At 46.7% G+C, this 19,651-nt stretch overlaps 1 protein-coding gene across 1 annotated transcript in view; it reads right to left on the bottom strand.

The window, feature by feature from the left end:
* The window catches only part of GALNT17 (polypeptide N-acetylgalactosaminyltransferase 17), a 458,160-nt gene that overhangs the window by 236,345 nt on the left and 202,164 nt on the right, over positions 1–19,651 (bottom strand). The window contains exon 3 of the mRNA XM_066382456.1: positions 11,923–12,089. Coding sequence (XP_066238553.1) covers positions 11,923–12,089 — 167 coding nt within the window. The remainder of the gene's footprint in view (positions 1–11,922; positions 12,090–19,651) is intronic.

Here is a 19,651-nt window from a genome sequence, read left to right as displayed (position 1 = left end):
AAGGTGTCCAGCTGTCCCGATCACTAAGATGATCCCTGAATGATAATCACTGGAGATAAGCATTCTTTGAGTTCTACACTGAAATAACTACAGAGTAGAAGGAAAATATGTACAATAATGCCAAATACAAAAACTCCCAGGATGATGTCCGAGAAAGTAGAAAAAAATAATCTTTGCACTCATGCATTTTAACTTAACCTACTCACAATCACTATAACCTAGTAGTGTGCGTGGACCTGGGAACAGCACAGAAAGAGTTATCGTTCTAACCATCCACGGTCTTAGAGTTTAGAGATAGGCATCTACACAAAGGTAATACAGCAATCCAAGGACCATGCCCAATGGCATACTAGTGCCCTTAGAGCAGGGGCTAAGGGTCCCCAACACAGCCATGGCCCAGAGATCTGGGAAGGCTTCCCAGAGGAGGTGACACAGAAGTAGAATGTTAAGGAAAGAGCTTGAGCTAGCCAATCAAATAATACCATGAGCACATTCAACAGTCCATGTTCTTTAATATATTGCCAGATATTGAACACTGGGCTTTTAGAAGCATTATCTCTAAACATCCCAATTTAAACTCTGCAGAAAAGCCACTATTATTCCCAAATTATTCAAGATCAGAAAAGGTAAAGACATTGGCCAAGATCACCCAGGATTTTAGTCTACTTTTTCCTCCACGTGTTATTGCTTAAGCACAAAGAATGTAACGAGGAAAGTGTTTTGTTTTTTTTAAAGTAGTTAAAAACTATTGATAAGACATATTTTAAAATGTATTAAGGATTATAAAAGTAAAAATGAAGAAGCCTCTAATATTATTTTAAAGGAAACATAGAGAAAAATCTAAAATATTGTAACATAGGAAAACAAGAAATTTCAAATCAATGGTTAAAGGGTGGATTATTAAATAAATTGAGATAACCGGACTTTGAGACAAGAGTCTCTGTGTTAAAAGTTTCATATCTTAATATAAAAATATTTAATTTATTTGGAATTTATTTTTTTTTAAAAAATATTTAACTATGAAAACATGCATAAATATTTGTACCATTTAGGGATAATGAATGACTTCCTTAGGACATCATCTACTGAAAAAGAAACACTGATTGATTTGACTATATAAAATGTAAGATACATTTTAAGATACAAAATAAAAATTTATGTTTGTCAAAAATACTTTAAACAAAATTAAGCAAAAAGCACAGATTAAGAAATATCTGTAAAACAAATATAAAGGGATTTAATATATAGTAAGTATATAAAAATTTAATATATAGTAAGTATATTAAAAATCAGTAACATAAAGATAAGTATCTCAATATCAAAAGGAATAAGGAATCCTCAATAGAAAAATCCCTAAAAAAGAAATATACTGAAACATATAAAAAAGTGTTCATCACTAATATTTTAAAAATGCAGATTTAAAAATGACAAGCCATTTTTCACTCCTCAGAACAGCAAAGATGACAAGGATTAACAAAATTCAGTGCTGATGAGGATGCAGAGGACACACTTTCATACACTTTTCATGGGACAATACCACATATCCAGAAAATAATTTATCAATTCATATTAAAAGTTCTTAAAAATGAACATGGAACTCTCAGGATAAGATAATGAATTTAATTCATGAATCAGACATCATCCTCTACTCAAAAGCCACTGAGAACTATAGTAAAAGTATTAAAAAGTAAAATAAAATAAACCCATAACCGTCCAGGTCAGGGAAAACACAGGAAATACCAACCACACTACTGAGAAAGCTGGAAAGCAGATTCACAGGGTAACCATGGTGACAGATGTGTCAGACTCTAATGCTGTCAGAACCAAGAAGTCCAACCCAAGCTCTCAGAGAGAGAAAGAGAGAATAAAAAATACAATGTTAAATTTTCAATTTTAATTATTTTTAAGTGTGAAATTCCTGGGCATTAAGTATAATCACATCGTTGAGCAAGCATCACCACCATCCAACTCCAGAACTTTTTCATCTCCCCAAACTATACCTATTAAGCAGTAACTCTCCATTTCCCAGCCCCTGGGACTGTCTGATCACCTTTTAAGAGGTGACCATGAGCAGACAACAAGGTCACTGGACATCCAAAAAAAAAGCATCCAACATGGGAGATAGAAATTAAACAACAGAAAGAAAAAAGCGACCTGTGAAAACAGATTATGCAGGGGAGAAAACTAAAAAACAAATAAAGCATTAAATATCCTTTGAGGAATATGAAAATATATTGCTTCAATGAAATAAACACCATATGCTATAATAGGAACATTAAGAGAATAAAAATGAGCGTTTGGAAGTAAAATCATGACAGCAGGAATAAAAACACACTGAATAGAAGAAAGGTAAAATTGAAGAAAGCAAGCAAAGCAGAGCAAGTGATAAGATTGCAGAGAAGAGATAAGAAAAGTAGGGGCTCCATTCCTAATAGAAAAATGGGAGACGATGAAAGAGAGGACAGAAAAAATGGGGAGAAATGATCAATTAAATATTCCAAGAAGTCTTCCAAAAACTGATAGCCATCATATTCCGGTTTGAAGCCACTAAATGTCCAGCCCAACAGGTGATAATTAATACACCCTCAGGGCTCATCATTGAGAGTTCCAAAGCTCTGGTGACAAAATGAAGATGCCACAGGCTTCAAGAAAGGAAGAAAGAAAAAGAAAGCAACAAAGGATCAGAAATTTGAATGCCATCTATTCTTCCTAAAAAGAAAAAAAAACAAAACACTGAAAGACAGAAGATAATGGAGCAAAACCATCAAAATGCTGAAAGAAGGTGATACCTGACTCAACCAGGCCACCATTTCCACATAGAAAATTAGGATAAAGCTTTCTTCAGATGTGAATCATCTCAAAAGATTATCTTCCTTGCAGTCTTTCTTAAGAAGCTTCCAATTGTGCATTTCATCAAAATAAGCATGTAAACCAGTGGTAGTCAACCTGGTCCCTACCATCCACTAGTGGGCGTTCCAGCTTTCATGGTGGGCAGTAGCGCAGCAACCAAAGTATAAATAAAAAGATAGATTTAACTATAGTAAGTTGTTTTATAAAGATTTATTCTGCCAAACTTAGCAAAAATCTGACATAAAGTACTTGGTAAGTAATTCTTATTATATGCTTTAACTTGCTGTATAACTATGCTTTATAAATTTTATAAAGTAAAGTTACTTCCCTACTTTATAAATCACCATTACTGTGGAACCAACCGGTGGGCGGTTAGAAAATGTTACTACTAACAGAGATACAAAAGTGGGTGGTAGGTACAAAAAGGTTGACTACCCCTGATGTAAACCAAGAAAAAGGGAGGTGCAGCCTAAGCAGGCAGTGGCGGCACAGTGGATAGAGCGTCAGACTGGGATGTGGAGGACCCAGGTTCAAAACTCCGAGGTGGCCAACTTGAGCACAGGCTCATCTGGTTTGAGCAAGGGGTCACTCAGTCTGCTGAAGCCCCCTGGTCAAGGAACATATGAGAAAGCAACTAAGGTTGCCATTGACTTCATTGCCACAATGAAGAACTGATGCTTCTCATATCTCTCTTCCTGTCTGTCTGTCCCTATCTGTCTCTCTCTGTCTCTGTCATACACACACACACACACACACACACACACACACACACACACACACACAAAAGAAAGAAAGAAAGAAAAGAAAAAAGAGAGGTGCGGAATGTAGGGTAGGAGAAGAGCAAAGGAGACGCCTAGGAGCATGGCAAAGGGAGGTCCAGGTGACAGTGATATGCGGGCACTGTGGCCACATGGTAGTAGGAGAACAGCGTAACCATAAGGCAGACATGTTGAGGGTTGTAATTATGATCTCTCCTGCAACTTACCTCACTTTAGGCTAAGGAGATAAGAACTTTTAATATACACTGATAATCTGTTCTCCAGATATGTGGTCCTGACCCACAAAAAGTATATGAAAGTGTTTTTCTTCTGTATTCTCAGCAACATTGAATCTTTGACATCTTTGCTGCTCTGATGAATGAAATGATGTCTGAAAGAGGATGGATGGTCTCCATTTTCCCCTTTAATTAGATGTTCTGAACACAGGCTGAGTTTGAGCTTGCTCAACATGCCTGCTGCCTGGATCAGTTGAGGACATTCATTTCAGCCCTCGGCTATGATCTGCTCTGACCTCCTCCTGGAGGTCAGAGGCAGAAATCATACAGCAGCCATTCCAGCTGTCCAGGCTTTTGCCTTATCCCCAGGACCGGGTTCACACAATAGCCTTGCCAGATGCCCCCACTGCAATGAGCCCTGTATTTCCCTGAACGCTCTCACGACTTAACTGTCTTTTCCAGGAGAGGTTTTGGTAAACTCTTAGGAAAGCATATAGGTCAATGCACATAGGTCTTGTTCTTGACCTGGTAGGTTAACAAGCATTTATTAATAAGTACATTTGAAAATAAAAAGAGCCAGGAAAACTAAGAAAAAGGAAAGAAAGAAAAGGTAACCTGACTGGAAAGTATGATAAAAAGTAAGATTATCACTATTTCAAGATGGGATGATATTATATAGAGAAAGCTCTAAGGAATACACACATGCACATACACGCAAAACTATTAGAGCTGATAAACAAGTTTAGAAAAATAGAAGGATATAAGACAATGTACAAAAAGGTTACATTTCTATATACTAGCAATAAGTAGTTCAAAAATAAAATTAAGAAAACAATCCTTTTAAAATAGGATCAAAAATAATAAAATATTTAATAACAAATTTAACCAAAGAAGTGTAAGATTTGTATATTGAAAATTACTAAACATTATTGAAAGAAGGCCTAAATAATAGAAAGACCTCCCCCCCCCCCCATGTTAATGGATTGGAAGATTTCATGTGATCCCTAACAAAATAAGCTGGTCCTAAATTCCATATGTCAATCCACAGGACCCATACAGATAAACCAATCTTGAAAAAGAAAAATAAGGTTGGAAGAGTCATACTTCCTAATTTTAAAACTAACTACAAAAGAACAGTTATCAAAACGGTATGGTACCAGCACAAGGGTAGACACATAGATCAATGAGAAAGGAATTCCAGTCCAGAAATAAAGCCTCCTCACATTTATTACCAGTTGAATTTTGACAAGGGTTCTATGACCACTCAATAGGGAAAGAATCATCTTTATAACAAATGGTACTGGGAAAACAGACTATCCTTATGGAATCAAGTGAATTTGGACCCCTAACTCAAATCATGCATAAACACTAACTTACAACCAATAAGGACCTACATGTAGGGGTTAAAACAACATAACTCTTAAAAAAAAGCATATGTGTAAATCTTTGTGACTTTGGATTAGGCAAAGGTTTCTTTAGGTATGACACCAAAAGCTCAAGCACCCAAAAGAAAAATAGGCAAACTCAACTTCACCAAAATTAAAAACTTTTTGCATCAAAGGACACTATCAAGAAAGTGAAAAGACAACACACAGAATGGAAGAAAATTTTACAGATGTATTTGCAAAAAAATACTTACAAAGTATATTTGATAAGAGTGCACACCCAGAATATATTATATAAAGAACAATTACAACTCAAAAATAAAAAGACAGCTTGGCCAGGCGGTGGCGCAGTGGATAGAGTGTCGGACTGGGATGCTGAGGACCCAGGTTCGAGACCCCGAGGTCGCCAGCTTGAGCCCAAGGTTGCTGGCTTGAGCAAAGGGTCACTTGGTCTGCTGTAGCCTCCCCCACCCCCCCACCCCCCATCAAGGCACATAGGAAAAATCAATCAATGAACAACTAAGGAGCCGCAACGAAGAATTGATGTTTCTCATCTTTCTCCCTTCCTGTCTGTCTGTCCCTCTCTCTGACACTCTCTCTCTCTGCCACAAAAAAAAAATAAATAAAAATAAATAAATAAAAAGACAACCCATTTTCAAAATGGGCAAAAGATTTGAATAAACATTTCTCCAAGAAAGATAGACTAATAGCAAATAAGCACATAAAAAATGCTCAAAATAGTCATTAGCGAAATGTAAAGAAATTCATAAGATACCACCCACTAAGTTGTCCATAACTTAAAGAAAATAGAAAAATCAACATTGGTGAGAATGTGGAGAAACTGGAGCCTTTATATTGATATATGGCTGGTAGGAATGTAAAATGATTCAGGTGCTGTGAAAAACAGTCTGATGGTTTCTCAGAAAATTAACCATGGCATCATTACACGTCTGCAATTTCATCCATGGAAACTAAAAACATGTCCACAAGTGGACATCAACTGATGATGTCCTGGAAACAACATAAGTATCCATCAACTGATGAATAAGTAAACAAGATGTGCCCTAACCATACATCAAAATATTATTTAGCCATATGAAGAAATAAAGTACCGATCTACGCTACTACACGGATGAATGTAGAACACATTATGTTAAGTTACAAAAGCCAGACACAAAAGGCCACATATTGTAGATTTCATGTACATCAGAAGTCCAGACTGGGCAAATTCATAGAGACAGAAAGTACGTTAATGGTTGCCCGAGCAATTGGGAGAAAATGCTAAGAGATTCAACGTTTCTTTTGGGGAAATATTCTGGAATTAGATAGTGATGATAGTTGTGAAACACTGTGAATATACCGAAAGCCATTGAACTGTACACTTTATAATGGTGTGTTTTATGTTATGTTGAGTTATATCTCAATTAACATAAAGAGAAATAGGCCTTAGCCGACTGGCTCAGTGGATAGAGCATCAATCAGCCTGGCATATGGACATCCCAGGTTCAATTCCTGGTCAAAACACACAAGAGAAGCGACCATCTGCTTCTCTCCCCTTTTCTCTTCCCTTTCTCCTCCTCTTCCCCTTCCACAGCCATGGCTCAACTGGTTGGAGCTTTGGCCCCAGACAGGGATTGCCAGGTGGATCCCAGTCAGGGTACTTGCAGGAGTCTGTCTAGCTTTCCTCCTCTCACTTAGAAGACATTAAATAAATAAATAAATAAATAAATAAATAAATAAATAAATAAATAAAAGGAAAGAAAAGAAAGAGAAATAAACCAAAGCTATGGGGTTGTAAAAATTATAATCTATACAATTCTGTGTACCCTTCAGCTCGCTAACAAATTTCAAGGCAAGAAATGCCGAGGGCCTGAACAACAACCACCACCAAACAGTGGCCTGGGATGTGGCCAAGCAGGACCACACTTACACTCAAGAGTGACGAACTGGACGCTGCGGGGGAAAGGGAGGAGGAAGAGCACAGAAAGACTGCTGGTTTCTGATGATGAGATAACTGAGAAGAAGGTGAAACTCTTCGCTGAAAAAGGAAATAAATGGCGAGAAACCGTTTTCCAAGACTGAGAGGAAAATATTAAGTGAGTCACTGGGACCAACTGGACTGATGGTTTCAGAGGAGCCCTGAGCAGCCATCCGGGGGACGGAGGACACAGGAGTGGAGTTCAGGGGAGAGGCCGAGCTGCTCTGGGCTAGAGCAGTGGTCCCCAACTCCCGGTCCACGGACCGGTACCAGTCCGTGGGCCATTTGGTACTGGTCCACAGAGAAAGAATAAATAACTTACATTATTTCCGTTTTATTTATATTTAAGTCTGAATGATGTTTTATTTTTTTTAAAATGACCAGATTCCCTCTGTTACATCCGTCTAAGACTCACTCTTGATGCTTATCTCGGTCACGTGATACATTTATCCGTCCCACCCTAAAGGCCAGTCTGTGAAAATATTTTCTGACATTAAACCGGTCCATGGCCCAAAAAAGGTTGGGGACCACTGGGCTAGAGGGACGAATTTGAGGAGCATTAGCGTATGTACAGTGTTGTATCGAGCCACCCAGTGTCTCGATGGTGAGAATCATGAGTGGAGAGATCCCAGTGGAAGCGGGAGCCAAGGAGGAGGAAGGCCAGAGAGAAGAAGAACCCAGCAGAGCCAGGGCCTCGGGAGAGAAGAATGCCAGGAAGGAAGGAGGCTGACGACAATGCCCAACATCCAACCTGGCCAGCCTGGAGCGAGGAGCCGCCCACTGGATTTGGTGAGCAGTGGTCACTGGCAAAGGTGGCCTGAGTGATTTCAGTTTAATGTATAAGAGTACAAAGAACTGCATCTTACTTGGGCTTAGCTTAGGTCAATGTCAATATCCAAGCTTAGTAAAACAAATTACTTAAGAGAAAAAAAAATAATAAAGGAAAGACCCTGACTTGGGCTTTCGTCACACATTCCCTGAGCCAATCTTCCTCTGCTTCTTTCTTAAAAAGTCTTTTATCTGGAATGGATGTGATAACACATAGAAGTGGGGCTACGGCTCCCACCTGAGCCAGCCTTGACCAGCCCGAGAACAGACCATTCTACCCTCATTAGAACGATGTTCTCAGAGCCCTTTTCTCTTTTTTTTTTTTTTTTTGTATTTTTCTGAAGCTGGAAACGGGGAGAGACAGTCAGATAGACTCCCGCATGCGCCCGACCGGGATCCACCCGGCACGCCCACCAGGGGTGACGCTCTGCCCACCAGGGGGCGATGCTCTGCCCCTCCAGGGGGGGGGGGTCCGCTCTGCCACAACCAGAGCCACTCTAGCGCCTGGGGCAGAGGCCAAGGAGCCATCCCCAGCGCCCGGGCCATCTTTGCTCCAATGAAGCCTCAGCTGCAGGAGGGGAAGAGAGAGACAGAGAGGAAGGAGGGGGGGGGTGGAGAAGCAAATGGGCGCTTCTCCTATGTGCCCTGGCCGGTAATCGAACCCAGGTCCCCTGCACGCCAGGCCGATGCTCTACCGCTAAACCAACCAGCCAGGGCCTCTTTTATTTTTTAATGAAAAGGAAAATGCTGTGCTTCACAGTTCAGAGGGAAAATGAGTACATGAACTTCTTAAAAAGAAGGATCATAACTATGTCAAATGTGCATTTACAAAAAGGGTATGAACATGGGCAAATGAGCAGTGGCCTCTGGCTAGACTTGCAGTATTTTTTTTTCTCCAATTATAATGTTTTTTTGATATATTCAAACTTTCCTTAAAAAATCACGCATCATTTTTAAGATGAGACATATGGGAAGGGTGGGGAAAAATGTGATAAACAATCTCGAAACAGAAGATAAACAGGAATAAAAATATGAATGCTAGACAACATAAATGCAAAGCAAGAATAAAAGGAATTTTTTGAAGATAAAGGGTGCGTTACATAATGGTAACAACCACCACTAATAATGAAGCCATGCAGATACAAATCTGTGTTGCCAAAGAAACTGACAAGACACAGAAATCAAACATTATTAGGAACACGGGGAACAGCCATTGTAGAAGGTGATGCTAAAACACTGTTATCAAAGAGACTTAAGAAGATCTAGTCATAGTCTATCTAAATACACATAATTGGAAAAAAATGCACCTAGTTGATGTCTGGCAGGAATTCAATTCCATGATTACACAGTGGGGGTCTTTTCAAGCATATATGGAACATTTACTAAACTCAATAACACTAGTCACAAGGAAAATCTCAATAAAGAAAAGAATGTTAAATTTCTCTTCCCACTAAAGAGAAGGCACTTCTGGTGTGAAGAAAATATAGAGGCTAGAGCCAGAGAAAGGAAAGAGAGAAATGCCACTCTAAAGTCCACTCTGGGACCTCTAGGTATTTAGGGGGACAGAGCAGGAAGGATGAATGAGAATTAACTGTAGTTCAGAATGGACCAATACCTCTTCCTGCTTTTTCTCACTCACTCAACATCTTCATTCAACCTGAAGTGTAAACCACTGAAATGGTATTTAACTCAGTGGCATGGTCCCTACCCCAGGGGAATCACCCAGGAGTTCCTGAAAAATGGAAATCCCTTCACCCCACCCCAGACCTCCTGGAGCTGAGCTTCTTCCAGGGCGGGGCCCCAGAAGTTTCCCACCTGAAAGCATCTGATGCTAAAAGAATAAAAACACCCTGGCTCCCTCAGCCGCAGAGCAGGCTGACTCTGAGGGGCGGGTTTTATACTGGCTCCCGGAGCCCCCCCTGGGATGAAGCTCCCTCCGGAGTCCCCCTGGGATGAATGAAGCTCCCTCCGGAGCCCCCCTGGGATGGAGCTCCCTCCGTGGCCCACAGCAGCTATCTGCATGACATCCCCTTTGGGGGGTACCGTCCCTTCCCAGTCCTACTCTCCCACTCCCCTCTCCCCCTCACAAATAAACTACCCACTCAGCTCTTTGTCTCAGGTCTGTTTCTGGGAGAGCCCAAGCTAAGACGCCTATGGGAGACCCCTGCTCTCACAGAGCGAGCATTCTGGCTGAGACGGGCCTGGCCTTCTATTCCGTCCTCCGGGACCAGGCTCCGTGGAGATTCCCATGGGGGAGGGAGCCCCACTGGCAGTCCCACCCCCTTCCCCATTCAGTCCAGTATTCCCAGTTCCCTCTCTTTTCTGGGCTGGACAGCTCTTCTCTGCGGCACCTCCGGCCACTCGGCCCCTATTCCCTTATCCAAGCATCAGCTATCTATCAGCCAGGCCCCATGAACCAAGTCCTGCCCAGAACCTGGAGTGCAGGTGTGCCAATCATGGCTGTCCCATGTGCTACATACAGTAGGGCACAGGGTGCTGGGGCAGCGCAGATGTCAGCAAAGGCTTTGAGTATGTGACACGCACGCACGGGAAACCTGGGGGATGAGTGGGACTTCGCCCGCCAGTGCAAGGATGTCGTGAGTAGCAGCAGGGACTCCCCGCAGGGGTCTGAAAGTACTGCTGAAGCTGGAGGTCTGCAGAGAGGCTATAGAGAGGGAGGGACACTGGGTACCAGCCAGCGTTGGGGACTTTGCCAGGCGACTCAGAGGCTTCAAGGAACTGAAAGAACCTCCTTCTCACAAGAAGACTCTCAGCGTCAGTTTTAGAAGAAACAATAGATAATGAAACAGCCTAGGGAGAAAAAGGAAGGATGTAAAAATTTCAGCAAATGACCCATCTGTGCTCCACATCTGGAGGTCCCCAGAGAGGGTAGTGCCCTGGGAGGCATATGGCTGAAATGCTGGTACAGAAGGGGCAGGGGGACATCGGCTCTTGAGCCAATGACATGGGGTAGGTTCACCCTGGAGCCCCTGAATATCATCATCAGGTTTCAAGCACAACCTGTGGCTTGTCCTGCCACCTCCGTGCCTCTCCTGGTCAGGCGCTCACAGGGTGATCCTTCTGTATTCAGCGTGCTGACAGCAAGGGGTGAGCCTGCCCCTTAATCCTGCAGTAGCTCCGGAGACAAGTCTCCCTGGCTTTGTGTGTGCACACTGGCTGGCTTTCTTTTCTGACATCAGCTTTGGGGGGTGAGGGCTTCTCCCTGCAGTCAGCACTGTGGATTCTGTAGGCTATGAGCCACCCAAAGGCACCATTGGCCAAACCAACCCGCTCCACCACCTCGACACCAGGCCTTCATCTCTGAGGACCTCACAGGATTTTTGCTACTGTCATCCAGTCTTTGCTTGCTTCCATTTTTTTTAATTGAACCGTCATTGCTAACAGAGCCGAACTCCAAAAGGCCTGCAAGCACTGCTCATCTCATCTACGGGGACCGTGAGGGGAATTCAGTGGGCACAGGGACCCCGAGGGGAATTCTGAGGTAAAACGAGCATTCCCATCACAGAACAAAATTTCACTTTTTCTTTTGTCTCCCAGAAAAAGACCACAGAGACGGGCTGGGGTTGGGGAATGCAGAGTAATTCAGCCCTTCCTTACCATCACCTTTAGTCAAAGGAAGAGGAAAAATTAGTCTAGATACATGACTGGTCATGTATACGTAGAGCCCTAGAGGACTCACGGACTGATGAACCAGTGTTTGCCTGGACTTCGTTCTCTAAAATATCTCCCATTCCCCACATATATAAATATATGGCCTTAGGAGCAGGAGACAAAAGACACTCGGGCTCTTACTGGAGTGAAAGTGGCATTTCCCCCCTGCTGACACTGTGAGTCTGCATCTTCCTCCTGCCGTGGGCACCCCGTACCTTCGTCACTGTTGTCGTCCACCAGGATGATTTCCTTCAGCAGGTGCGTGGGCGTGTGGTTGACGGCGCTGTGCACGGACCGCAGGATCACCGACAGGGCCTCGTTCACAAAGATGAAGATGATGGATATCTGGGGCAGCTCCTTGGAGTACTTCAGCTCCTTACACCTGGGGAAGAGCAGGGAGAGCGGCGTCAGAGGAAGGAGGCAGACACACGACTGTGACCGGGCACAGCGAGGACCTCAGCCTGTCCTCGCGGACGTCCTCCCACGGTGTGAGTCAGTGGCCCCGACACCTCTCTCAGGAACTGAGAATAAGACCGGATAAAAGAAGAGCGTTAAGGGACCCAGCCCCACTTCCCCTGAATTCCCCACCCCGTATGAGTAGGAGACAGCAGTCTTGGGCACACATCCACTGTATCCCAGGCGCTGTGCCCACATGTACCCCCGATCCCGCCAGTGCCCGCCTGACAGCTCAGGACACCCGGCATTTCTGTGTCTGGAACTCGGCTGCGTTGCTGCCACCTATGCGGTTATCCGGCACCCCCAGGTCTCCCCCCAGCTGCCACCTATGTGGTTATCCGGCACCCCCAGGTCTCCCCCCAGCTGCCACCTATGCGGTTATCCTGCACCCCCAGGTCTCCCCCCAGCTGCCACCTATGTGGTTATCCCGCACCTCCAGGTCTCCCCCCAGCTGCCACCTATGCGGTTATCTGGCACCCCCAGGTCTCCCCCCAGCTGCCACCTATGCGGTTATCCCGCACCCCCAGGTCTCCCCCCAGCTGCCACCTATGCGGTTATCCCGCACCCCCAGGCCTTCCCCCAGCTGCCACCTATGCGGTTATCCGGCACCCCCAGGCCTCCCCCCAGCTGCCACCTATGCGGTTATCCGGCACCCCCAGGTCTCCCCCCAGCTGCCACCTATGCGGCTATCCGGCACCCCCAGGTCTCCCCCCAGCTGCCACCTATGCGGTTATCCGGCACCCCCAGGTCTCCCCCCAGAGCCTGCTGAGGGAGGAGGCATCAACACGGCAGCCCCCTCAGTCCCGATGCAGGCTGACTGCGTGAGGGTGGTGTCTACACTGTCCCCCAGAGTCCCCCTGGGATGAAGCTCCTGTCACCCACAGTGACCATCTGCATGACTCCCCCTTTAGGGGATGCCTTTCTACTCCCCTCCCAAATAAACTAATGCACTCCAATTTTTCTCTCAAGATCCGTTTCTGGAGAAACACGTACTAAAACATCTACCGGGGACCCCTGCTCTCACAGAGCTTACATTCCAGGAGACACAAATGCACGGGCACACAACTGTCATCAAGGGCGTGGGTCCTCCGCCTGCGCCGGAGTGTGCTTCCTGACACACCCCAACTCTTCTTGCCAGTAGTCCTAGGACCTCCGTGGGGACAGAAGATGACAGCGCCTGCTTAAGAAGTCCTCCTCTCCCAAGACCCAACAACTCTCCCATCCCTAAAGACGGGGCTGGTGACATTCAAAATGGCAGAAGACCCAAAGAACGTGCTCTGTGTGGCTCTGTCACGGGAGCCACCATCCTCTGTCCAGGAAACACTGGGAATTTGGTTTCATGCTTAATCGGAGCCATCCTGGAAATACCAAGTGGAAGCAAAGCGGGCTAGAATCGGGAGGCCGCGCATTTCCACGCACTCCCCCTTTCCTCGCACGACTCTGCACAAGCACCATGTGGGAGAGCAAAACAGAGGCACCGAGAGGAGAGGGAGGAATGGAGTGAGCGAAGCGGCCCTGGAGCAGGAACAAGACACACGGCTTTTTTTTTATGCTGAACAGCTTGGCCCGTGTCGGGCCATATTAATCACGCAGGCAATTTTCAGAAGAAAATAAAGTTTTGTTACAATATACATTTTTGTCTCCTGGAAGAGACCATCCGGGGATCCATTGATCAGGCAGCCTCATTTTTACCCCGTGGCTGTAAATCCACTTCTGGGGCTGCCAGGGAGATCAGAACGGTTATTGACGAGCTCCTGGGCAGTCAGCGGGAATTATCTCATTTACGGCGTGGTGACCCGAGAGAGGAGGGCGCCCGGAAGGTCCCTCAGAGCCACCTCGTCTGGGAGTCCGGCAGCCACCCGGAGCCCGGCAGGCTGGCAGCTGCTCCCTCACAGGCCATTACTCACTCGTCAGCCCCGCCCAGGAGTACACACCTTCCACTCCACCTGCTCTGAGCACTCATTCCCAGGGGGCCGCTTTCCTGGGTCCTTTGTTTTTAAACAGCCCCTGGCTCTCGACTGCCCTGTACCTGCATCGGCTTCTCCATCCCCAGCCAGTGAGGTCATGCTGCAATTAAGACTTGGCCAGAGCAGATGTTCCCCCTGGTGAAGTGGGAAATGCGAGAGCCTCGGGGGAACGTGGGGTCAAGGTGGCCACTCAGGAAACCGTGGGGGCATTTCAGAAGCGAGAAGAGCTCGGCCACAGGTTGGGCATATGGCCCTGGGCTCACCGCCCATGGTCTTCATCTCTACGACCGTCACAGTGACCCTCACCCTTCCTGGCGGGGGGTGCCTAGCGAAGGTCCTCGTAAAGATCAAGTGAGAGCAGCCTCTGAGAGCCCCGTGAAAACGCACCATGACAACAGATGGAAAGACGCCGTCTGCCTGGCGAGACCCTCCATCCTCCCGGCTCCTCTGTTCCCTCGTGTGTATTCCCTGTCACCACTGGCCAGGCTTCCAGAGTTCCCACTCAACCCCGGCCCTTCCTGCAGAACCCACCCGGGACTCTCCTCCCCGACACAGCCCAGGTCTCTAACCTGGCCCAGCTTACAACAAACAATTCACCTCTCCCGTGCCAGACATCCTCAGGGTCTCACCTTTGGCAGAAAATATGAATACAGTCATTATGAAAATCCGTATCATTTCTGTTGGTTTTTAAACTCCGGGGGGGGGGGGGGGGGGGTAGACTCTGCTTTAAAATTCTCTAGCCTAGCTTATTGCCTGATACATAGAAGATGCATGGAATATGCGGAGAGATGGACAACTAGACTTTTAAGCACCTTCTGGAAGGAGTAGGCACTGGCAGACCCACACATTACCCCCAATCAGACGCCCAATGCCTGACAGGGCAGAAGAGGGAGGGAGGTTAGGGTGGGTGGTGCGAAGAAAGAGAGGCTCCCAGGCCACAGAGATGCTGAGGACTGCACAGAGGAAGAGAGCAGGTGGGGATCCTGCACCCGGGACTTGGTGCTGAAACACCTGTCACTGTGGCCTGATGACCCTCAGGACAGAATATCCAAACACACGTTTATCTGAGTTCCCCATGCCCTGCTAACGGGCTGACATGACAGAAGCCCCGCCCCTCGTTCCCGGGTTCCTGCAGAGCTCAGGCGGTGGAAGGTGCCCAGTGCCCAGAGCCACAGCGGGGCACGTGGCACTCTCTGGGTGGCCCCGTGATGGCTAGCAGCCAGTCAACTTGGCTTCTAGCCCCCTCTCTTTATAATGGGATGTATAGAATCGGACATGTTTCCTACTGCCAAATCCAGGTAAGTGAGAGGAACCTGGGCGGCTGTGAGGAGAAAAGAACCGACTCCACACTGAACGATGCTCAGGGAGTGAGGAGAGGCCAGCACACCCAGAAACGGCCATACTGCAAAGTCTATTGTGTGTGTGAGTGTGTGTGTGTGTGTGTGTGTGTGTGTGGTGCACTTCCTGTGGCAAAGCAGACTCGGCACTAGGTCCTAGAAATCACAAATTGCCTTTCAATAACTAGTCAGTAAGCATTAAACAGTCTTTTGTCTGAGAAAAGGCAGACTGGACCAATGTCAGTTGGTGCTCCAGGCAGATAGGGGCTACAGAGAAATTCGAGACCAGGCTCCTCTCCTCAAAGGGCTCACGGGGAACAGATTCTTGTGACGCAGTTCTCATAGAGAAGAGAAAGCAGACAATCAACCACCCACATGCGGTCTCTTAGGCATCTTACATCTGTCCGTCTGACTGTCCAGCTGTCCATATGCCTGAGATGCTCCCTTGAACTCGGTGACTCCCCCCGGTGATCCCTGTTCCCCGCTCCCTCATTCCCCACCACCCCAAGCCCTTGGCATTGACTTCACTTAACACTAAAAGTGTTCATGCTCTTGCTTCACTGGTGGTGAGTAAGAAGAGGAGAGTAAGGAGCCCCGACCGCCACTGGGGACCCACCAGGAAGAATCACAGTTGAACTGAAAGAAGGTCAAGGGCCGAAGCCTTGAGCAGGGAAGAAATCAAAGCCCAAAGAGTTGTCCATGCCTTCTCATAAGCGGATCCCTGTCCATGATCACCCTCTAAAGCAGTGGTAGTCAACCTGGTCCCTATCGCCCCCTAGTGGCCGTTCCAGCTTTCATGGTGGGTGGTAGTGGAGCAACCAAAGTATAAATAAAAGATAGATTTAACTATAGTAAGTTGTTTTATAAAGATTTATTCTGCCAAACTTAGCGAAAATCCGACATAAAGTACTTGGAGTATTTATTATTCTATGCTTTAACTTGCTGTAACTCTGCTTTATAAATTTTATAAAGTAAAATTACTTCCCTACTTTATAAATCACTATTACTGTGGAACCGGTGGGCGGTTAGAAAATTTTACTACTAACAGAGATACAAAAGTGGGCGGTAGGTATAAAAAGGTTGACTACCCCGGCTCTAAAGAAACAACTTCTGTGACTCCAAGGTGGTACAAGAGGTATCAAGATACACTGGACCTGGTCTGCCAACCTGGGAACAAAAAGATGGACACAAACATTCCCAATGTTGTAAAAACAACCAAACAAGCAAAACATGGCCCAGGAGAACCAGGAGGTTACAGATGATGATGATGATGATAACCAAGGCATACACAGCAGCCTACATGCCAGAAACTGCTGGAAGCTTCCATGGACTGTACTGTCTCATTTAATCCTCACAGCAACTTGATGAGGTAGGCAGTATTGCCATCCCCATTTCACCAATAAGAAGAATGGGGCACAGAGAGGTGAAGTCACTTGTCCTAAGTTACACAGCAAGTCTGCAACAAGAATGCCTAGATGTGAACGTCATCATCTGATGTTTAGACTCTTCCAAATGTATTTGCCAGACCAAGGCAAAGTGTGGCATCTGTAGCAGACGACTTCCCACACAATTTCTGGCCTAGCCTCTCCTAGCAGGGGGACCCTGGCTAAGCTGTTCAGTCTCTCTGAGTCTCAGCTTCCTTATCATTGCCCTAAAGGCCCTGACCAGGAGATAGCCCTCTGTGGACGGCTGCACTGTGTCTATGGCCTGCTGGGAGGCAACACAGGACAGACCAGACAGTTCTCTTCAAGTAGGATGTGGGTGAGCAGAAACCAGCTCCCCCCCAAACCTAAGATTAATCAGGCCAGTGGGACTGTGGGCAAAGATCCTAGTATTCTGGCTGTGAATCTGGGCAGGGTGCCACCTTGGGCGGTGCCCCCAGGAAGTTATCAGAAGCCTTTGGATTGAGGAAGCTCAGGGTCAGAGAACCCCACAACCTCTGAGGGCTGGGTGTGCAGGGCGTTCCGGTGTGTGCGCTCTGGATGGCCAAGCAGGGCTGGTTCACAGCAGGTAAACACAAGCCTGTGCTCTGACTCCAGTGCTGCTCCTGGTCCCACTCCTGACCATCAGTCCCTCAGGTCCCGTCTGAAGTGGGGGCTCCCCTCCCAGGGCCATAGCACTTGGCTCACAAGGCCCATCACGGGCCCATCTGCAGGGCATCCCTGGCTGCTCGCCTCAGCTCTGGCTCCTGGGTGCAATGAGGCTCCTCGGTTTCTGCCGCACAAACACGTGCCGCACCCTGGTGAAGCGACCGATTTCCGAGCACCACCAACCTCTAATTTGCTGTCAGTTACCGAGAGTCCTGGGTTTTGACAGCTGAAACACATCCGCTACTCTAACAAGCCGGTTTGTAAAGCGATGCAGTACATGCTAAGTGCCCAGCGGCTGCACCTCCCCCAGCCCTGACGGATGAGCTGCGGGGACCGGCGGGGCAGGGCAGAGGAGCTGTGAGCTGGATTTGAGACGACGGATCAATGGATCAAACTTGCATGGTCAAGAACAGAGGGAGGGGCGGGCAATTAGAGCTCTTCTGAGCACACAGAGGCAGGAGGGGCCCCTTATTTTCTCTTCCAGGACCTTCAGAAGAAATCTGTCTACGTTTATTTAGAGCTGGAGCAGTAGAGAGCCAGGTGTTGGGACCAGACTCACATCAAGCTCTGCAAAGTCCTACTAGGCTGATCTTCATTTTGAAAATGCTTCAAAGACAGGCACGAGGTCACAAAGATCCACAAATAAGATTCTACAGCTGACGGCAAGAAACACCACCTTGCCACCACAGGAGCAGCTGTGCTCTAATGAGAAACTGGATAATTATGACAGACTTGGGGGGACTCATCTTCACGGCTCCTCCTCATGCCGCTGCAGGCAAATGCGGGAGGCGAGGATTCCTTCCTCACCATCATCGTCACAACCACACGACACCAGATCCACTTCACACAGTCCAGGTCCTTGAGCATCTACCCTATAGATTCTGAATGCGTTTCATCTATGAGGGCAAACCTGCAGGGTCACAGCGGGCCACTTCCCCTGCACTTCCAGAATCGTCACACCTGTTCCCCAGCCTCCGTGGTCACACGCTTCCTTGGCCTGGCCACACCCACAGTGGCCAGAGCCACACACACCCAAAACCCATGTCTCAAACTAGAGGCAAAAGGGCTGTAATCCCAAGAAACCATTCGTGTGTCCCAGCCACTTAGTGCTAGAGTGCATTTCTCAAATCGGGGTATCCAGACAGCAGGCAGAAGTCGTCAGGGAGGAAAGGCAAAGGTGTGCAACAGTCATCTCTTGGCTGCTGAACTCCACATGGCCACGAGCACTGAAAACACAAGCTGAACTGCAGCCACGTCTGGTGCATGCCAGCCCAAGCTATACCAAACCGCGGGTTAAAAACAACACAGGATGTGTTGCAACACCCTATTGCAAAAGCGCCAACACTCCTGAGCCTGGACAAGGCCATTAATCAAGCTCATGCATACTGGCAGACACAAAACCTCGGAACAACCCGCATGCTTTCCGTGGCTCACCACCACAAACAGCCTCACTTCTTCCCCAGCAAGGAGACAAAGCCCTCACTCCTCTCTCTCACACACTGCGGACATGGGGCTGGACTATGGGGCAGGTCGCCATGCAAATCTACTTGCCTGTGATAGTTAATTTTATGTGACATGTGGCTAGGCCACGATAGCCAGGCATCCAAACATTATTCTAGATGTTTCCGTAAAAGTCCTGCCTCCCTCCCTCCCTCCCTTCCTTCCTTCCTTCCTTCCTCCCTCCCTCCCTCCCTCCCTTCCTTCCTTTCCTATTTTTTTAGATGAGATTAACATTCAGTTCAGGAAGCCTAGAGCAAAGTGATTACCCTCCATGATGCGGGTGGGCCTCATTCAATCAGTTGAAGGTTTTAAGATGACAAAAAGACTGAGGTCCTGAAGAAGAGAGAATACTGTTAGCAGATGACCTTTGCCTCTAACTGCAGCCTCATTTCCTCCCTGGCTCTGCAGCCCGCTGGCGAGCCCTGCAGGCTTTGGACTTGGCGGCTTCCACAGTCATGTAAGCCAAGTTCCTTAAAATAAGCCTCTTTCTTTTCTCTCTTTCTTTAGATAGATAGATAATAGGTAGATAGGTAGGTAGATAGATAGGTAGGTAGATAGATGATAGATATAGACAAATGATAGATAGATAGATGA

Source organism: Saccopteryx leptura, chromosome 4, assembly GCF_036850995.1.
Source record: "Saccopteryx leptura isolate mSacLep1 chromosome 4, mSacLep1_pri_phased_curated, whole genome shotgun sequence".
NCBI lineage: Eukaryota > Metazoa > Chordata > Mammalia > Chiroptera > Emballonuridae > Saccopteryx > Saccopteryx leptura.
Note: the sequence above shows the minus strand (reverse complement) of the source record. Positions and strands in the feature narration are given on the sequence as shown.